The following is a 21,899-nucleotide window of genomic DNA, read 5'->3' on the forward strand; positions in this document are numbered from 1 at the left end:
ATTATATGTTTAACAACATGGATGAAAACTAATAGAATTTTAATGTGTTTCAGATCCCATTATTTTATCTTTATCGTCATTACTAAAACATGTTGAAATTATACTTAGAAAAGAAAAATGTTATTCTACCAAAAACATTAGTGTGTTTTTTTCCTCAAAAACAGTGGGTTTTTTGCACATAAAAATTCGGTTTTATTGGTATTTTTTAAAAATGTTGAAAATTGACCCTAAAAAAAACCATCATTTCAGTATCAACACTTTTCGTTTTCAGGGTGTTTTTTGCACAAATTTTGCACAAAAAATTCGTTTTCATTGCCATTTTTAAAACATGTTCAAAATCGACCCTAAAAATATATATATATATATATATATATTTCTAGTATACACATTTTTCGTTTTTAGCACTGTTTTTCATGTTTTTTCGGCCAGAGTTCTTGTTTCAAAGTTTACATTGTTCCTACAGAAAAAGAAACAAACAAAAATAAGCAACAACATTAAGAGCCAAAGAATGAGATGAAAAAATGGCAGTTGCTTCCAGAGATGAATTAAGCAAATTTGGAAGATACCAAGGGAGATTCTTTACTCCTTTGAAAGATATCAACTATTTTTCCTGTCATGAATCTGGACATGTTGCAGCGGAATGTAAGAGAAATTAGATCAAAACTAATTAGCAGACGATGCAACAAATAAGAAAGCTCCCTCAAGCAAGCAAACACATAAGACAATTATTCACTAGGTACACAAATTGATTATTGTTACTTTTGCAATGGAACTAGACATAAAACTATTGAATGCAAATGTATGTAAAACAAAGTAGATATGAATTAAGAATCTTTCGGTAGAAATCACATAAGAGAAACTTTTGGCCGACGAGTTTCGAACCGACAAGTGTGGTTCATCATCAGGACTAGCTGAAGAGGCAGACCATGACAAAAGCTTAAATAGAGAGCAATGTAGAGACCATAATTTCAAGTAACGACTATTATTTAACAATAATATTTAATTTATGATATTAATTTATTAAAAACAAATATTATTAAGTAACAACTATATTAAACTACTAGTTTTTGAAAAATAATATTTAAATTATGATATTAATTTATTAAAAACAAATGTTATTAAGTAACAGTTACATTAAACGGTTAGTTTTTTAAAAATAATATCAAAATTAATTTATTAAAATCAAATATTATTAAAAAAATCTATTAATAGAAAATAATAATAATAAAATAACTAAAAAATATAAAAAAATCAAAGTTAAACTCCAAACAAAGAGGGAAGTCAAATTATTATAAAAATGAGTCAATACCCTAATCGAAACAAGATCATTTAATAATTAAAAATAATTAATGGAAATAAAATAAACTAAAATAAAAATAATTAATAAAATAAAACAAACACACACATATTCAAAAAAAAGTAATCAATAAATAAAACAGGTCAACCATAAAATACAGGGTTGAGGCCCATTAAACAAATAACAAAAATACTAAGAGTCAAGATCAAATAAGATGATAAAATACTTAAGAAAACACGAAAGATCGAGAATATAAACTTTAATGAAAAATAAACCAACAACAAATACTATATAAATGACACAAATACCTCCATAGGTAAATAAATAAACAAAATATATCCCAAAAAGAAACCTAAAAAACTAGGAGGATGCGACAAGGACCCAACTTCTAATAATAATTCAACCATAGTCTCTATTCAAATTATTGGGTCTTTTTTCGATTTCTAAGGCCTCCCCCAATTTATGATGATGGGAATGACTAACCCTAGCAACGACTTGGGCCTCCTCAATGCAAATGTGATGCTTAGATTTATCTGCATGCTCTGCCAAAACAGATAAGTGGGTCTTGACATTTTTGATGTCAGTAACATGCTAAAAAATCCTTTGATTAATCGAGCAATCAATCTCACCAATGTAGGGAGTCCCACAAGAGCATGGGATAACGTAAACATCCTTCATATTTTTGGGGTCCACTGGGTCTTTTACAGATATAAGGGAGCTCTGGATGGTATTTAAAGCCCTGAAGGTTGAAACCACCTTATGCTTCTTTAGAATCTTCAGCATCTTGTTAGTGGTCCCTTGGATAAAGGGAAGATGAACACCAAAAAATCGACTTGATTGCATCACAAAAGATATACAGTTTGGAGAATGGGGGTTGTTGGATTTGAAGTTGTTTGGATGTGCGCTTTTAACAAAAAAATATGGAGAGCAATTTCTAGTAAGGGGATTTGGTTGGAGTTTATACATGACAAATATCTTAGGCATATGACCCTTGAGGAGTGGTGCAGGGACGATGTTGATATTACAAATAGGGGATTTCAAATTTGGAACAATCTTCTTAAGGTTAGAAAGTGGCTGGTAGATAATATGTTATGGTCTTTCGACAAGGGAGACATGATTATGATTGGGATCGACCATATACAAGGGATGAGTAATCTACATCAACTTCCCAGTTCTATCTTGGATGCCTTACATGCAAAAGGTATATTTTTCCTGGACCAGGGATATGGCCACTACTTCGACTCTTTCTCCTACCTATCTTGGATGGATGTTTTTGAATTGGGTTTGTCTTGTGTAAAAGTGAGCTTATGGAACCATTACATTGCCAACCTTAGGATGGCAAGTCTAGTTTGGAAGGATCAAGGGGATGTTTTAATTTGGAATGGCTCTCTGCGTTGTGGAAATGTGGTGGTTTCTAAGATTTACAATTACATTTTTGTGTTGAAGAAAGTGTACCTAGGTTTGGTATTTACAAATGTAATTTTGATCTTTGTACTTGTCAAAAGAAATATTATTTCTATAATAATGAGTTTCTTGCTCATTTCATAGGTCTAGAAAAGTCAAAGAGTCAAAATCATATATAAGGAGCTCTTCTTGAGCCTATCTGTAAATGTATACTAGTTTAAACAACCCTCCAAGACAAGCACAATCCCCCTGAAGACATCAGCAAGCTAAACAATGTAAATCGTCAATCTTAGTCATGTCGGCCTACACACCTCTTCAATGGCTCAAGTCAGCTTATTATGAAGTCGAAACTACTATATATACCCCGCTATGGATTTGCGCAAAAGGAACAAGCACAAAACTCGATTCTCTGTGATTTTCGGATGGTCTGAGATTTGCATTACAGGAAGAAACTATTTTGGATACCCCTGAAGCTACGATGGTGATTACAGTAAGCTCAGACTAGCAATCGTTGCATACATGTGATGAGAAGGATCATGGTAACCCTCGTTGTCTCGACAAACACTCTAAGACGCAGTCACAATCTTGTGACTCACTATCTCGGCATAAACTCTGAAACGCAGTCATGTACTTATGATGAAGAGATACACTCTCTACATACTAACAGTCTCGACATATTTAGATCTCGGTGCAAGGAAGGATTACGCTCACTATATTTGCGATGATAATCTCTGTCTCGACACAAATGTGATTCCACAGTATCACACTCTTGGCATACTCTGTCTCGACATATGAATGATAAACAGATCTCACAGTAACACGCTTTGGCATGATTTGGATGAAGTCATGATCTCGGTCTCAGTTACAAAGTATTGATCATGAAAAGATCTTTGTGCAGTTGTCAAAGATATATACATATCTCAATATCGAGATCTCATTGTTATAGTGATGATTTCATTAAAGGTGCAGAAATAATCTCAGTAAAAAGCAATGAAGATGTGACAATGGAGGTGCAGTAATGATCTCGTTGTTATAATAAATATCTCAGTGAAGGTGACCTTGATGAAGCAGCAGTAATGATGATGATCTCAGCAGTGATGAAGAAGAGGATTGGTGTCTTGGTCTTGGAATGACTCACTCAATAGGTCAAGGGTCCAGGTCTTGGTGTTCGTCAATTGGAATCTCCATAAGAAGAATTGTGTGGGTTTTCCTCTCCAAGAGGGAGAGGTTTTGGCCTTGGCAGAAAGTCAACATCGTGTGCCTTTGTCTCTTGTATTTTGGTAACTGTTTGATGATGTAAGAAATACACACACTAATAATATCAAGAGAAGACTATGCTAATAAGAAAAAGTTAAAATACCTCACAAATAGTTATCATCGTGAGCTACACACCAACACACCATCTGACAAATAAATGTTGGTTCAAGAAGGCTTGGGACTAGAATGTTGCATTGAAAATTATAATTATACAGTTGGCTGGCATGGAAAAACCGAATCCTTACCCAGCACAATGTATGTAAAAAAGGTATTTTGGGTCCGAGATGGTGCCCATTCTGTAGAGAGTCTTTGGAGAATGTCTCACGCCTTTTGTTACAATGTCCTTTTGTTATTGATGTGTGGATGAGGGTTCTGGATTGTTTTCAGCTCCCATCGTCCCGGTCTTTCCCTTCACTTGATGAGTGTCTTTAGTGGTGGCTGAAGAAATGTGGAAATATAAAGTATATTCTCCTGTTCATCTTTTGGGAAGTTTGGAATGCTGTTATTTTTCATGGGAGGCCTATGAATATCATGAGGATTTGTGCAAAGGTTTTGGTTTGGCTGGAGTCTGGTTTTCAGGTTAAAAATTATGACAGTGTGCCAAGGTTGATGAGGAATTTCTTCCAGATTGAGTTCCCAACGAGCTTCTTTGATGGCATGTCTCAGGCTGGCAAATGTGGATGTGGGGCAGTATTGTTGTTTAGCCCACAAAATCAGCTTCATTTATACTGGTTTTGTACTTTTCGACATTACTATTCTATGAATATGGCAGGCCTACTATGTTTTTGGTTGGACGTCGCTGATTTATGGAGTACTGATATATTTTTGTTTTGAACTTTTGTGAAGCTATTAGTATTATATGCATTTTTTATGGAGCTCATGGTGGAGGTTTGAACAATATATGTATTATGAACTGGTATTTTCAATTAATAAAATATCTAGCGTTTAAAACAAAGAGTCTTATACAATTTTGACAGTACTTTATTATTATTATTATAATATTTGATATTCCTCTCATTCCAAAGGGCATTAGAAATCAGTAAAACTCCTCAAAATATAAATTGCAATTACATTTAATATTTTACATTTTCCTGTAATTCCAATGGCCATTTTAAATTGGTAAGATAGCTCAGGGTATTAATCGAAATAATGTTAAAGAGCAGGCAGTTCTACACAGGTAATGTGGAAACCACAGTTTTTATATGAATACCATAGAGGAATTAAAAACCGAAAAAAATATTCTCCCTGTACGTTTTCCTACTTTCCATTTCAGAAATATATCCTACAATAGAAAGAGACAAACAGTATATGCAACATAATATTACAATGAACACTGCTAGAGATACATTGTGCACTCAATCCAGACAGTAAGCAATACGTTCAGAAAGTTCTGTGCCAACTACTTTAATATACTTCTGCAAGTGTCCGGTTAACAAATCAATGCTCCGTTGACCCATAATACCAGAAGCCTTCAAGTCCTGAAAGTTTGTAAAAAAGAAAAGGATCAGCTAAAAAGTATTCCAAGAAACCTGATCTGTAACTGAGATGCAAAGCATAACTCACAATGCCCAGTCTCAAAAAATATAAGTAAACGAGAAAGTAGAACAGCTACCTTAAATCGAAACCGCAGACCATTCCATTGAATTAAAACCCCACCAATATCTTCAGTATCAAAATCCACAGCGGGTGCTTCAACGCCATTCTCAACACCCATGGAATGGTCACTGCTACCTGATCTTTGAAATTCATGTAACTCTCCATCACAGAATTCCAGATTATCCTCCATTTCATGATCATCTTGCCCATAGGAATCATGCATTTCATCAGTGGCAGGGCTTAAAATTGGTTCTGCATGGTCACAAACATCACAGAGACAAAGGTATGCTGCTTTATCAAGCACCAGCTTTGCAAGCTGGAAAGGAGTCCACCTGCAAAAGTCAAGATGAAATTATCAAAACAATAAAATGTAACAGAATCACAACATATGCAAAACAGCAATTAAACCGTGACACAGATCTCCATCTTCCCACAAAGGATTCATAATTTCATATGAATCATGCTTGCAGAAGCCTGCAGTAAATTGTTGTCATCACATGTTAAGCTGGAAGATTACATGTCAACTTCTACAAACCAGATTACAGGTCAGAAATTAATCAGAACATAGTGAAAGCAAAGAAACAGCAGTCATTCTCCATGTGAATGACACTAATGAAGAAACCAAAATTTGTTAGTTTAAATATGCCAATTTTGCCTAAAAATAAGTTTAGGGCTTTAAAATTAGAAGCATGCTTATGCACGAAAAGATGACCACCAATTTGAGATTAGAAAACTTTGGGGTAGATCTCTTTTAGGGTAAAGATCTATCTCCTTCAGCGCCCAGATTTTAAGCAAATTTTGTACTATAAATTCATGTTATTATAAAATATGAAATGAGTGAATTTAGTGGAAATTCTTTTTATGTGTTATGCTGCATATATGTCATTTCTTAAGTGTGATATGTTATAAGTGTAGATCCATTTTAGCTCTGGATTTATCCTACACGAAGAGGGATAAAATCTCTAAAAGTGTGAACCTTTCCTCAAATTTGATCCCTTCTTCCGCATGAGAGATCCAGAGTTAAGATGAATATATGCCACATGTCAACTCCAAATTGAGCACAAAAGGAATTACACATTACTCAGCAATACACCATTGAAATGTTTTAACCACCATATCCTGGCAATGATCAAATCTTTAGAGGTGTAACCCTTTCCTCCAATTTTGATCCCTCTAAGTGCAACCTATACCCAAAATTTAGACGGATCTACATTGATTCTTTGTATGCCATGCCTCAACTCCATGATAAGCATGGAAGGAAGTACACATCTCTCTCATAGTAAGCAACCCACCATTCAAATGTTTTAACCAAGATTCATCTAAACTCCAAGTTTATCATGCACTGAAAGGGATAAAATCCCTTGACCTACAAACCTTTCCTCATGTTTTGCTCTCTAAAAAGTGGTTTACACCTCCAAGGATTTGGCCCCTCTCACCACATGATTCAACTCCTCCATCACACTCTTATAGTGTTTCTTCACTTCCTCTGGATAGTTTTCACCAACCAAGGAATCTAAATTATGCAAAACAATGCCATGAGTCTCTTTGTCATAGCCTTTCAAAAAGTTAGTTTTTCATGGAAGTTCAGTTTTTTATCGCTGAAGGAATTCAAATTGGACTTCCATATCTCCTTCTTTCTACATGATGGATAATATTGTTGAAGAATCTAAGGCAAGATGGCATTAATGATTCTTCTAACTATGATAATTGCTTGTGATGTCTTTTTACTTATTGTGATTATCTTCTTCTTATTATTATTATAGTGTGTTCTTCAATCATCAAACAGCTACCAAAACCAAAAGATCAACAAGATACAAGTACACAAGATGTAGGCTCCAAACCGGGGCAAAACCTCTCCCTCTTGAGAGGAAAACCCTTCAATCTCTTCTTATAGATTCTTTATTGATGAATACCAAGACCCTTGACCAACACTGAAGCCCTTCCAAGACCAAGATCAGCTTCTCAAGAATATGCTTGCTTCAGTGCTTTCCAAACCCAGTAGAATTTCTTCCGGCAAAACTACTTCGACCTCCAGCCACACCTTTTCGGCCTTAATTGCAGATCTGCAACTTTGGCCCCTAGCAACAGCCTCTACTTCGCACGTGTGGACAAGAATTCCTTCTTCTTTGCCCCCAGCTGCCTCACTTGACCTAATTTGTCTTTTGGATCTAGAAGGGGATTTTGTTGGCCCTTCCTTCAGCTCTTTTTCACCAAATCAAACCTCCATAACGAAACCCTAGCCCCACAGCAAAAACCCTAGCGAAAACTGCAGAATTTCAGCCCTCTTCTTCGCACGTGTGGAGAGAAAGAGAGAGAGAGAGGAACCCAAAACATTTCTTCTCCTTCTTTGCTTTCTCTTTTATGCTTCTTCCTTTGTATGAGAGAGAGAGGAATGAATGTGTCCAAATGAGGTCGAACTGTCTCCTATATATAGGTCTTCTAGGGGTACGAATTCCAGCTTCTAGGTCGACTTGACAGGCTAGCAGGCCGACTTGGTCTTGGAAGGCTCAGTAAAATACAAAAATAATTCTTTTTACAATTTACAAGATGCCTGATGGGGTCTTCATATTATGACAATGTCCCTATTTGACTTCTTGACCTAGGACAATCCTAGAAGCACTTTCAATTAGTGCTTGACCTATAAAACAAATTTCTTGGGCAAGAAACCCAAGCTCAATAATAATAATAATAATCATTTTTCTTTCTTTTACAAAATACAAGAATCAAAAGTACATTTCATATTTATGAAGACCGAACCTAGTTATACTTTCTTCAACACTCCCTCTTAGCTAGGGAGGTATTCATAAATGGTACATCGCTATTCTCAATACTGAAGAGATCTCATATGAAGAGTCAGACTAGTAATCCATCTGTATAGCATCATTATAACCAACATTGTCACATAGCAAGGCCTTGAGTAACAACTCTATCTCTCAATAGATCAAAGCACAATGTTGGGGATACCAATGACTATAGACACCTTCATCATTGTCTCTCCAGGTACATACCCACCCGGGTGTTCACCGAGTATGACCTTCTAGGACTATTCTTATCTTGGGTCCCCAGCCCTCAAAGAATATCGATCCTCTTGCCTACTCTTATTTTGGATGTCCTACAACATCCTCAAAGAGTATCGAATGCCAAATGATTATTCAATCCCTCCATTCTTTCTTCCAAAATGAAGGCAAGAATGATATGTCTATCTCTCCCTCTCAACTAGGGAAGATATGTCAACCAATCCAAGCCAGTTTCTAAAATACACAAGCTTCTTATTGGGAAGAGATTTTGTTAAAATATTAGCAATTTGATCATCGGTGGGGATATACTCCAACTTCAGTACACCATCTTGTACCAACTTTCGAATGTAGTGGTACTTGTTGTTTATGTGCTTCGTCTTTCCATGAAATACTGGATCCTCGGACAGTCTTATACAATTGGTATTATCACAATGTATTATGGTAGGATCCAACGGTCCTGCAAACAGATCAGATAACATCTTCCTTAACTAGACCGCTTCCCTGCTCACTTCACAGGCTGCAATGTACTCGGCCTTAGCACTACTCAAAGCCACTGTCTCTTGCTTTCTGCTCATCCAAGAGACCATGGAGGATCCCAAGCTAAAACATCCTCCTGTAGTGCTTCTTCCATCCTTCTCGCTGCCTCCCCAATCAAAATCAGTAAATCCTTCAAGATGAACATCTTTTCCTTTTTCATACTTCAAGCAGTAATGGACAATTTTCCTACAGATATCTCAGTATATGCTTAGCAACGATCCAATGATCATGTCTTGGCTCCATTTGAAATTTACCGAGAACATTTACTGCAAAACATATGTCTGGCCAAGTATTCACCAAATACATCAGGGAGCCAATCAATTGTTTATACTTAGTAGGATCCATTGGACTAGATTCAGGATTCCTTAACATTTTCAAGTTTGTGATCATTGGAGTTGTCATGGGTTTACATTCCATCATATCAAACCTTTTCAATAGCTCGATCATATACTTTCCTGCGAGACTTTCAATCTCGGATAATAATGCGTAAGTCCTAGATCCTTCATATCGAATTCAGCTGCCAGCATTTTCTTACATTCTTGAATTCTTTCTTCATTACTAGTTAATAGAAGATCATCTACATATAGAAGAATGATGACAAGTTCATCATTCTTTACTTTGATGTATAGATTGGGAATTGTCGTGCTTTTCCTGAAACCCAACCTTTGCAAATATGCATCCATTCTAGCATACCATGCCCTAGGAGCTTGCTTGAGGCCATAAAGTGCCTTCTGCAATCTGCAAACATGAGTTTCTCTAACCTTTACCTCGAATCCCAATGGTTGCTCTATGTAGACTTCTTCATCTATGGTACCATTCAAGAATGTTGTTTTGACATCCATTTGATGTACCTTCCATCCCATTGATGCCGTTAGAGATAACAGAGATGAGATCGTGGTATACATTGTTGTGGGAGCAAAGATCTCTTCATAGTCAATGCCTTCTTCCTAAGAGAAGCCTCGAGCCACGAATCTAGCCTTGAATTTATCTATGCTTCCATTTGCAACATGCTTGATCTTATACAACCACTTAGAGGTTACCACTGATTTGTTTTCTGGTCTTGGGACAATTTCCCATACTCCATTCTTCATAATAGATTGGTATTCCTAATTCATTGCATTCTTCCATTGGTGTTTGGCTGCTTCTTCAAAAGTGGAAGGTTCATCTTCAATGAGCTTCGACATGTATGCTGCATATCCTCTTCATCTTTTCAATTTCTTGCTCTCCTTGAATCTTCCTCTTGCGGTGTGATCTTCTGCTTCTTGAAGTGTAGAAGTTAACCAGTTAGGTCTCTTTCTTCTTTCAAGGAAAGAGATTGGTTCACTAGGAACTTCTTCTTCATGATGAGAGACTTCTTCTTCCTTATTAGCTTCTTCCTAAATAATAGGAAGATCCTCCTCATCAGAATCGGATGGGAGATCTTTAGATTTCTTGAAGGCAATGCTCTCATAAAAAATTACATCTCTGTTTACTTCTATTTGATGTCCTTCCTTTATGTAGATCCTATAAGCCTTCAAGAGTTGATATATCCAACAAATATTCCCTTCTTGCTTGCGGGATCTAGCTTCTTTCTTTTGTCCTTGGGAATGTGAATATATACAAGACACCCAAATATTCGGAGATGATCAATATTTGGTTTCTTCCCAGTGAAGACTTCTTATGGAGTTATATTGCCAAGTGACCTGTGAGGACTTCTATTTTGAATGTATACTGCAGTCTTCGTTGCTTCTCCCCATAGGAATTTCGATAGATCTTGATCATGGAGAATAGCCTTGACATTTTGTTCTATAGCTCTATTCTTTCGTTCAGCTACTCCATTCTGCTCGGGATTGTATGGAACTATAAGCTCCCTCTTAATCCCAACCTCATAGAAAGCAATAAGTTCTTTGGAAGTATACTCACCTTCATTGTCTGACCTTAGAATCTTTATCTTTCTTTCTGTAAGATTTTCTACCTCTGCCTTGAATTCTTGAAATTTTATGAATACTTCGTCCTTGGATTTAAGTAATAAACCCAAGTTTTCCTTGAATGATCATCAATGAAAGTAACATAATATATATGACCTCCAAGTGATTTAGACATGGGACCACATACATCAGAGTGGATGAGATCTAGAATCTCTTGAGCTCTAGATGTACTATTTGCAAATGGTTTCTTTGCATTCTTTCCCAAAGCACAGCCTTTGCAGACTCCTTCATGGTCTTCTTTAAGATTTTGTATCCCATTTACAATGGAGTTTAGAGTTGGCAAGATCTTGTAATGAAGATGGCCCAATCTTCTATGCCAAAGTTCACACGGACTTATCTCAATGTGGACAAGTGCTTGATTTAGAGGAGATGAGAGTTTGTAGAGTCTTCCTTCTCAAACTCCAATGGTTCTAGCTTTTACAATGCTAGAATCTTTAGCCCAAACCATTTCTTTACCATCTATAAAAGCAACTCTATCTCCTTTATCTTCTAACGATGAAACAAAAATAAGATTTTTGCACAAACCTGGAACATATAGAATGTTGTTGAGATGAATGTTACCTCCTTCCAACTCAATTGATGTAGATCCAATGCCTTTTACCGGATAGCTCTTGTTGTCACCAAGCTCCACAGAGTATGAGGACTTCCCTTTGGATAGGGTTTTGAGTTGCTTGTGATATCCAGTCATGTGTCTTGAAGCTCCACTATCTATCACCCATATATTTTCATCTTGAAATGTTTGGTGAGGGCTAAGAACAATCCTTCATTCTTTGAAGATTTGAGATCTTTGGAAGAGAAGAGACTATTCCATATTGCCTTGAAACTTTGCTTGATGAGACTTGCTAATGATGAACACTTCTTTTCAAGCTTCTTCATAATAGAGTTGACCTTCTTCATGCCTTGTGCGAACCATAACTCTGATACCATGTTGAAGAATCTAAGGCAAGATGACATTAATGATTCTTCTAACTATGATAACTGCTTGTGATGTCTTTTTACTTATTATGATTATCTTCTTCTTCTTATTATTATAGTGTGTTCTTCAATCATCAAACAACTACCAAAACAAGAAGATCAACAAGATACAAATACACAAGATGTAGGCTCCAAGCCAGGGCAAAACCTCTCCTCTTGAGAGGAAAACCCTTCAATCACTTCTTATATATTCTTTATTGACGAATACCAAGACCCTTGACCAACACTGAAGCCCTTCCAAAACCAAGATCAGCTTCTCAAGAATGTGCTTGCTTCACTGCTTTCCAAACCCAGCACAATCTCTTCCGGCAACACTACTTCGACCTCCAGCCATACCGTTTCGACCTTAACTGCAGATTTGAAACTTCGGCCCCCTAGCAGTAGGTTCTACTTCGCACGTGTGGAATGGAACTGCTTCTTTGCCTCCAGTGGCCTCGCTTGACCTAATTTGTCTTTTGGATCTAGAAGGAGACTTTGTTGGCCCTTCCTTCAACTCTTTTTTACCAGATCGAACCTCCACAATGAAACCCTAGTCCAGCAACAAAAACCCTAGCGAAAAACTGCAGAATTTCATCCCTCTTCTTCGCACGTGTGGAGAGAAAGAAAGAGAGAGAGGAACCCAAAACACTTTTTCTCCTTCTTTTGCCTTCTTCGCTTTCTCTTTTTTGCTTCTTCCTTCGTATGAGAGAGAGAGGAACCCAAAACACTTCTTCTCCTTCTTCTGCCTTCTTCACTTGCTCTTTTCTGCTTCTTCCTTCATATGAGAGAGAGAGAAATGAATGTGTCCAAATGAGGTCGAACTGCCTCCTATATAGAGGTCTTCTAGGGGTACGAATTCCAGCTTCTAGGCCGACTTGGTCTTGGAAGGCTCAATAAAATACAAAAATAATTCTTTTTACAATTTATAAGATGCCCGGTGGGGTCTTCATGTTATGACAATGTCCCTATTTGATTTCATGACCTAGGACAATCCTAGAAGCAATTTCAATTAGTGCTTGACCTATAAAACAAATTTCTTGGGCTAGAAACCCAAGCTCAATAACAATAATAATCATTTTTCTTTCTTTTACAAAGTACAAGAATCAAAAGTACATTTCATATTTATGAAGACCAAACCTAGTTATACTTTCTTCAACAAATACTTTCTCCAATCCATATTACTTCCAATTACTTTATATCTCTCTCTACATATAAAGTTTATATTATTTTACTTAATTCAGATATTTTATTTATGGGCAACATAGAAATATTTTTTTTAAATATTACGTGTCAACTTCATCTTGAGCATGGAAGGAATTACACTTATCTCTCGTATTGAGCTGTAGAGAGCACAATTTGCCACAAGGAAACATGGCACACCATCACAGGGCCTGTGGTTCTCTATCCTGCCTGTGAGGCACATCACATGCTACAACATGTCTTAAAAACAAGACATGTGTCAATCGCGTGTCTAACACATGTCCCAAAGTGTCAGATTCCCGCATGTGGAAAGGGAAAATTAAATGTGTTCAATACATCCTTTTAGTTAAAAATAGGATTGATCTAACAAAGCTTTTAACAATCATTTGATATTTCACATTAGTTTGAAAACTCACAAAACTGTAAAACAATGAGAAATTGAGATCTAAGGTCTGCAATGAGCGAGTGCTTTTTTGAATCAAAGAGATTTTGCTCTGTTGATTACAGTTTATGATGGGGTTTGGGCTCTTTCAATTTTTATTGTTTCTTAATAAATTTGGACCTTTTAAAGGGTTCCTTCGAAGCTGTGTCGCTTGAGAATCCAACTGATTAGGCTTGACAACCCTGTGTCTTGTTCTCCTCGATGACCTCTTCCAATCATTATTCTTCTAAAATGCCTGGAAATTTTGTTTTGTTTTGGTCTGTATTTGTTTGAGTTTATTAGCTTCAGTTCATTTATTGTCTATGCTTCTTGTTTAATTGTTAAGAGCGCACCCTTAATAAATTATTTATGTGTCTGATACTCTCAGTATTTAATGTCTAGAAACCATGATCTTGTGCTTATATATCTTGCAGTATACTTCGCCGAAGGTTAGTTTTTATTGCTCGATTACTTCTGCACAGTGAATGATGATGTTACTAATGTATTTCAACATCTACACTTAGATGGTGTGAATGATGTTGCTAGATTTGTATTAGACACATTAAATGTCCTTTTAGACCCTAGTTAAATTCCCTTTTGTAAATGTTTAATTTCTAAAAAAGATGGATATATATATATATATGGCATAGTCAAACTAATAGACGAAATGACTCTTTTTCAAGCATTTTTTTCAGGTCAATTTTGATCGAAATAAGACAGATTTTTAAAAATTCCGAGTTTAAGTTGTTTAATCTGCACAGTTAGAGTGTCTTGGGGGTTTTTCATGGTGTTGAATCCATTCATGCATTCAAAAATGCGTTTTAAAAAACAAAAAATCACAATGCTGCTTGAAATTGTATCACCGGATTCCAGTGGAAAAAGCCACTTCGTCTATATATATATAAACAAATGTATCGATTCAACATGCCGTGCTATCGTGCATGTCCCGTGTCATGTGACTTAAAGGGGGTGCACTGTGCAGACTGTCCTTGAAGAGCAATAAACCCAAAGAAACCACAGCAAACAAGAAGCCACATTGTCCCCTAGCTTAGTCGCCAGTATACCAGTTCAGAAAAAGAGGGCAAAGGCAGTAGTGCATTCTGGTCTCTGTTTGTTCATAAAGAAGACAGCACTGCCCTGTTTAGAAGTTGCGGGTTCTTGGAAAACACATCTCTGTTCTACTTTACTGTTCAGGGAAACTCAGGATTCCAACGTGCAACAGAGAAAGACATCCAGCATTCAGAAACACTGAAAGCGAAGGAGAACAACTAGTTTGAGGAGAAAATACAGTCACCATGCCAAATACAGCCACCGTTCAAAGTGCTCAGTAGCGGTGCTTTCTGAAGTTGAGTTTTCTATGAAAACGGGTATATTCTTGGAACATTCCACTCCCAAGAAATTTCACCCTTTTCTAATGTTTAGAAAAAAATTGTGATTATTTAAAAGGTATTCAAGGAGGGTTTCCTAAGGTTATGAAAGGACATTTTATAAGGTTCGCTTGGCTGAGGGGGTCATCTAAAGTTGTTAAGTGGTATTCTTCCTTTTCTTAAGGGACATATTTTTGAATGGTGTTCTTCCTTGAGGTCTCAGATAAAAATTTGCAATGGCTGGAAAGGTATCACTTTGGAAAACAATGTTCACAAGCTTGACGGCAAGAATTATGCCATCAAGAAATTTGAAGTAAACAATATTTTGGGGTAAAAAATTAGTGGAATATTGTTGGAGGAGAGGTAAAAAAACCTGAGGGAGAAGCAGTTAAAGAAGCAGAATACGAGGAAAAAGATAGGAAAGCACTTGCAATCAACACCAGGTAAGTTCATAATATTCCACATGTACATGCACTCATGCAACACTGATAAATAAGAAGAATATCCTCTTCGTGGCATTGAAATCCTCTTTGTGCAAATTTCAACGGTTTTTATTGCGTGAGAATTCCATCTTATGATTGCTCTCTAGGCTCATCGATTTATGTGTGATTGCTTCCAAATAAACAGGATTGAAGCCACTTTTGCCTTTTAACTTCCACGTATACTTATGCACTTACGTAACTCTGATGGATAAGAAGAATATCCAATTCGTGCCAATTTCAATGGTATCAGGTGCATGTGAATTCTATCATATCATTTCTCCGTAAGTTCATTGATTTAAGTGTGATTACTTCGAGTTAACAAGATTCAAACCACCCTTGACTTGTTAATTTCCACTTTCTTTCCTTCATACCAAATGAGAGGAAGGCATTAATCAAAGCTTGTTTCAAAGGAGTAGTTAATATTCTGTTTTGAAGCATTTCGTTCACTGGTTCTGAGATATTTTCATGCAGATCTGCAAATTATATTGCAGATTTGAAGTGGTTTTAGAGTAGATTTGTGAAGTATAGGGACAAATTTGAAGTATCTTATCATGGATCTAAGTTTGTTTCTGTTCTGAAGATTTTAAATGCAGATATATGAGGTTGAGTACAGATTACAGTGAGTTTTAATAGCAGCTCTGAAGCTTCTCATTGCTGATGCTCGAGTATTTTTGCTTCAAATCATCCAGGATTCCCCCATTAGGTCAGAAAAGAACTGACCTAGAAGTGAGAGGAAACATGTTGGTGACAAATACTTTTCCTAGCTTGTCATTTAAATGACTTCTAACCAAGTTGGCGGAAAACCTTGTTGTGGACGCTTTTGGGTGATAACACTTGGATCCCAAGTGTTAGTTGTTAACATACATATAAAGCCTCAGCAGAGGTATTGATTGGAACTTAACCGTCCTTTTTATGTGGAAGTTGTATGTGTCCAAACTCATTCTCATAGAAGGATGAAAATTTTTGCAAAAAGAAATCATGTTTACCACTAGACATTTTTATGTGGCTTTAGCTACTGATGAACATGTCTGAGCTCATCTCTATTTTTAGTGGAGAGCTATCTCTTAAGTATGAAATACTTAAACAAAGCATAACATGATTAATGCATCCAACATGAGGTGCAAATGATTTGTTCTAGAAGAATATATTGCTAATTTAATCAATATATATTGAAGATATCGGAAAGAACAATAATGGAGAAGAGTCAATTGTTAATACCAATTTGAGTGAACTTACTGGTAATGCACAGCACATAGAAGTTCCGAGGGATTATATGCTGCCTTGTATCTCATTTTCGGACAAGAGTGAATGTAGTAACCAAGATAGTAGTACTGAAGAGTAGGGCAGTGCTTTTGTGCAGCTTGCACCCATTTTATTTCCTCTAGAGCTGAATACTTCCCAAGTGATAAAAACGCCAAATCGGGATCCCAAAACATGTACTTACTTGAAAGACATCTAGGTAATATATCAACCACACCAACAGCAACCAATCTACCATCAATCAAGTACTGCTGGTGAAATGAGCCAAAGCCACAAGGAGGAGCAGAGTTGTCATTCCCTGGTGGAACAAAAATAAGTGGAGTTTCCACAAGAAATCTTTTGTAAGAACTCTCCCGCACTTCCTCCGGTCTATCGTTATGCACCCTTATTTGATACTTCTTGTACAAGGCAAACTCTTCAGGATCAAATGTTGATCTTTTCATACGAATCTCCAGCTTGTGTTTTTCATGATGCTGAAAATTTTTATTATCATCAAAATCCTTGTCCCTTTTACAATTACCTCCAGTTTTCCTTGGAGATGGTAGATCACATTCCATAACAGGAAAATTTTCACAGCGAATACTCTGCATCGAATCCTCTGATACACTGACAGACATGAAATTGAGATGGCCATTGCATGCTTGTACAAGGAAACCAGAAAGTCCAGATGTTTCTAGCTTGGAAGCCAATTTCTCTGCTATTACCATGGGAGAAAGTTGTTCTGATATTTCTTTGTGACCTTTGACATCCAATGAAACATCAAATGCACTCTTTATGTTTTCTGGCACCAGCTTATGCCTCAGGCTGGCTGCAATTTGAAATGAGATACTGCTGGTATATTCTATGTCTCTAGAAACTCCCTTCAATTTTTTCTTCATACCAGCTGTCAATCTTTTCACAGTTGTGAGGGGAAATTTAGCGTCAGCAGGTAATTCCCCACTTTCAACACAAGCCTTCAATGCAACATCAATTTTGCTTGATATACTTTTTGCAGTGCTATCAACTTCAGGTGTCTTTGAATTGACTGTATTAGCTGATACCTTACTGGATGCAGAAACCTGTGGCATTTCGGCAGTCTCAAATATACTTGTGATAGAACTAGATGACTTTCTACACTTAATGTTGTTTTCCTTTTGTCTATATTCTACAGTCCTCAATCCATCATTAGTGCCATCCATATATCTGCAGATTTAATTATCACAATTTACTATATTTGGCAATCAACAATATGGAAAAGAAAATGAAAACTAAACAAAGTTGAAGTATCCCATTAAACTAATCTCAGAAAAGTTATAACTGTAGACTAACTTTAAAATGAATCTTACATGTCAACTCAAAGATACCTCTGAATCCGCCGCTGGACACGTTTTTGCTCTTTTGTTGGAACAAATGCATCTACCTTGAGACGGATCGTGTAAGGGGGGCAGCAGGTCCTTTCCATTTCAGGTTTGTAAAGAAACTTGCCAGACCTTCTCCAACCACGGTCAAGAAGGTCTAGAAAACAGGTAGTACATGGGTTTAATTTAATAATGCTATACAATAATGCATTTTGTTGGAGTATTAACACTCCAGTACTAAAGTTTAAATGTAATTTATTAATGATTTAAAAAAATAATACTAAATCATTTGTTAGTAAGTAGTTAATACAATCAAGAGTATATCCTCCACATTATGTAATAATAAGTAAACCCATCATTGTATACGATGACTTCTTAACTCATTAAATAATTATTGTTATCTTTCTAGTCTTGTATTGTCATAAGCCCTACATGGTCTTAGAGGGGAACGATCCAAAGTCCAAGTTCAATCAAGTCCCTGACCTTGTGAATAGATCGAATTTAGAGTTTGGGCCAAGCTTCGCATAGGTAAAGGCGAAAAAGTCGAATGAAAAGGCAAGGCACAATAAAGTAACAAATACATTGAATAAAAATTAAAAAATTGTAAGTGATTCCATAGGCAATTGTAAGTGATTCAAAATAAAAAATGTCCCAACAAAAATAAATTGTAAAAGAAGGAATAAGATTCAAAGTGATGATGTCATCCCCAGGGGTCAATATATTTGTAGGGAAAAGAACAAAACTACTTTTTTTAATTGTATTTTTCACTTATCGCCTTATAGATTTATTTAAATGTCAAGTGTAGGCTCCTGTCTGCATTAACGAGTACTCACTCTGCATCTTTTTGAGTAGACCCTCTTTGAAAAAATAGGAAATACATTAAAGAAACATATTTTTTTTTTTAATGTTTTTTTTTTTTTTACTTTTTTCAAAGTATGTTTAATCAAAAGTACACATAGTGGATACTCACTGTTGAATAGATCCACTCTAACAAAAATTAAAAACACATTAAAAAATATGTTTCTTTTATGTATTTTCATTTTTTTCTATGTTGGTCTACTTAAAAGTGCGCAGAGTGTGCACTCGTTGGATATTAAATTTAATTCTACATCCAACAAATGCCTACATTTGACGTTTAAGTAAATCTACAAGGAGATAAGCCGAAAATACAATTATAAAATAATAATTTTCTTTTTCTTTTTTAAAATTAACAACTCTTATTTTATTATTTTCTTTAAAATACCCATTTTAAACCTCAAAATTCTTCACGAATTATTACGGAAAAAACATCTGAAATAGAAACCAACATTGGAAATCTCAAAAGTGCCAATACTAGGTCGAGACAACCGAAATGAAAACACCATTCAACAATAAGAAGAATCTTGTTTGCACGAGGAAGAACTATGAATCATAGAATGCAAGACATATACACAATATGAATCCCTAAGAGAAACCTATGGTTAATCAAATAGAGTGCAATCCATGACTGCGAACAAACTAACAGTGTAAAGAATTTTTGTGGGGCACTATGAAAGGAAGATTGACTCCGTGACCAAGACAAACTTGCGCAACTGGAACGCGAAGAATTCGACAAAGCATAGGCACTAACCCAATCTTTCTTGACACAGAGAGAAAGTCCTACCCGAAGGCAGAGACAGCAGAAAAATTCAATGTAAGGACTCAGGAGACTTAGAACAAGGAGAAGAGAGCTCTATTACGGGGTGCAGAACATCTCCAGTTGTAAAGAAGAAACGCAAGGAATCGGGCGGCCACTACCAGCAATGGTTTCGCCAGGTGATTGGGTTTGTGTTTGTGGAGGTGAGTCTAATGCACGTAGGTATGGTTCCATTGGGTGATTGGACTTGTGTTCGTGAAGGCAAGTGCAATCCGTGTTAAATCTATGAATCCGTAAAAAGGGGAATTGTTAAGCCACCACTGAAGCCATCGAAGAGGTTTGAATCTCTGATGAATTAGTGAAACAACGCCACTGGGGATAAGGAGATTACCTGTGCCAGATTAGAAGAATATGAGGTTTGGAATATAGATTCAAAATTGATTCAGTAAAAGAATCTGCTAGACGAATGTGATGCCAACCTTGGTTTAACCGTATTGTGTCGTGTGAGAGGTATTATGCCGTTAGGAGATAACAAAAGGTGGTATATTGCAACTGACAAGTCGCTGCAACCGCCACCTTTTTATGAATTGTTGGCCACTTTAATTTGCAGTCGCTACACAAATGTGAAAGCAGCAACCGTACAAGCCGCCACATGGAACAATTCCATGACGAATTAAAAAGGGGAATAGAACCACCCATAGAGTTGAGATAAAGTTGTGAATCTAGAAAAAAGTGCATGGAGAAACCAACAGAGTAAAGAACACACATAAACTGAAGAGGCCAATTGTCAAGGGATGTGGAATTCCACCACTGGGGATTACGAACTCATAGCCGCCGAAGAAAGGTGCCTAGCATAGCACCGAATTCCAGCCATAGTGATGAAAGGACTCGAGCGAATAGACCATGAATACGTTGAGCAACAAAACTTGAAGGTTGAGGTCATGCAGAGAGAGCCTTGGGCATGTATTGCTTAAGAAATTGTTGGTATTATGATACAGGTGTTGTCCTTGATAGCAACTCACTCATAGGTTAGTTCAAATTTGATAATTGGCAACTCACATTATAACAGGTCAATTCAGAGGTAACAGGGCAATGGTACAGAAGATCAGGAAGTTGGAACAAAGGACTACAGATCATAATCAAGAGGTTGAAGAAAAATGATGTTTTAAGCAATGTTCCACCAAGACTCCAGGACAGGGAGACGCAGGTGCGAGGAGACGCACAAAGGGGACGTGTGGGAGTACCCTCAAATTTTAGGGAAATTTAGGGGGGACGAGGGTACGTCGGGGTATATATATATATATTTCTTTTCAATATATATATATATATATATATATTCATATTCATTTCAATATATATACATATATATATATAAAATTCATATTCAATAATTGATCCATACATACATGATATATACATAATTGAATTCAATAATGAAATAATCCAATCCATATTCATTATTCATTATTCACCATTCTAGAATCTACATTGATTTAAAAATTAAATTCATCATTCTAGATTCTAAATTGATTTAAAATTAGAATTCATCATTCATCATTCTAGAATCTAATTAGTACTAAGCGAAATAGACTATAATAGATACTGAAATCTAAATACTGGAATAGTAAATTGATATAACTAAAACTCAAAAACAGTGGAGTGATGAGTCTAAAAGTCACTCTAAAGTACAAAGAGGGCTTGGTGCTCTTGATTAAATACTAATTCCATACCCTTGTACATGACAAAATGCAATGGAAACATTGCAATCCATCGAATCCTGAATTCCTGAAAAACTGTTAAGTCTGCTGGATTTTGAGTGAGATCTAAAATTCTACTTTCTCCATATGAAATCCAATGAGGTCGGAACCACTCTCAAACATCCTGAGTCATTTCATGGTAATGTTAAAAATTTAAGTAAAAGGATGAAAATGAAAGATAAAGGAGAATGTCACTTTTACTTTAAGAATTTAACATTACCATGAATTGCATAGCATTAGTAGGGAAATATGGTCAAATACTAGGTTTTCCCTGTCATAAATCATTGTTTAAAAGCAAATTTAACGGGGGACGCATAGCCCATATTGAGGGGAGACGCCCAGGAGTCCCCCTTTTGGGGAGTCGCGTCCCCCACACTAGGGAAACGTCCCCCCCGCGTCTCCTCGCGTCTCCCCAGAAGGGGGACGTGGGG

At 36.3% G+C, this 21,899-nt stretch overlaps 1 protein-coding gene across 1 annotated transcript in view; it reads right to left on the reverse strand.

Moving 5' to 3' along the window:
* Positions 1 to 5,090: 5,090 nt before the first annotated feature.
* The window catches only part of LOC149149545 (arginyl-tRNA--protein transferase 1-like), a 50,025-nt gene continuing 33,216 nt past the window's right edge, over positions 5,091 to 21,899 (reverse strand). The window contains exons 2-5 of the mRNA XM_089441086.1: positions 18,103 to 18,253; positions 16,736 to 17,941; positions 5,571 to 5,886; positions 5,091 to 5,436 (exon numbers count right to left, since the gene is read on the reverse strand). Of these exons, the coding sequence (XP_089297212.1) occupies positions 5,314 to 5,436; positions 5,571 to 5,886; positions 16,736 to 17,941; positions 18,103 to 18,200 (1,743 nt within the window). The 5' untranslated portion in view covers positions 18,201 to 18,253 and the 3' untranslated portion in view covers positions 5,091 to 5,313. The remainder of the gene's footprint in view (positions 5,437 to 5,570; positions 5,887 to 16,735; positions 17,942 to 18,102; positions 18,254 to 21,899) is intronic.

This window comes from Pinus tabuliformis, chromosome 9, assembly GCF_031772625.1.
Source record: "Pinus tabuliformis cultivar Carrire ecotype Pingquan chromosome 9, CPIR1, whole genome shotgun sequence".
NCBI classification, from domain to species: domain Eukaryota; kingdom Viridiplantae; phylum Streptophyta; class Pinopsida; order Pinales; family Pinaceae; genus Pinus; species Pinus tabuliformis.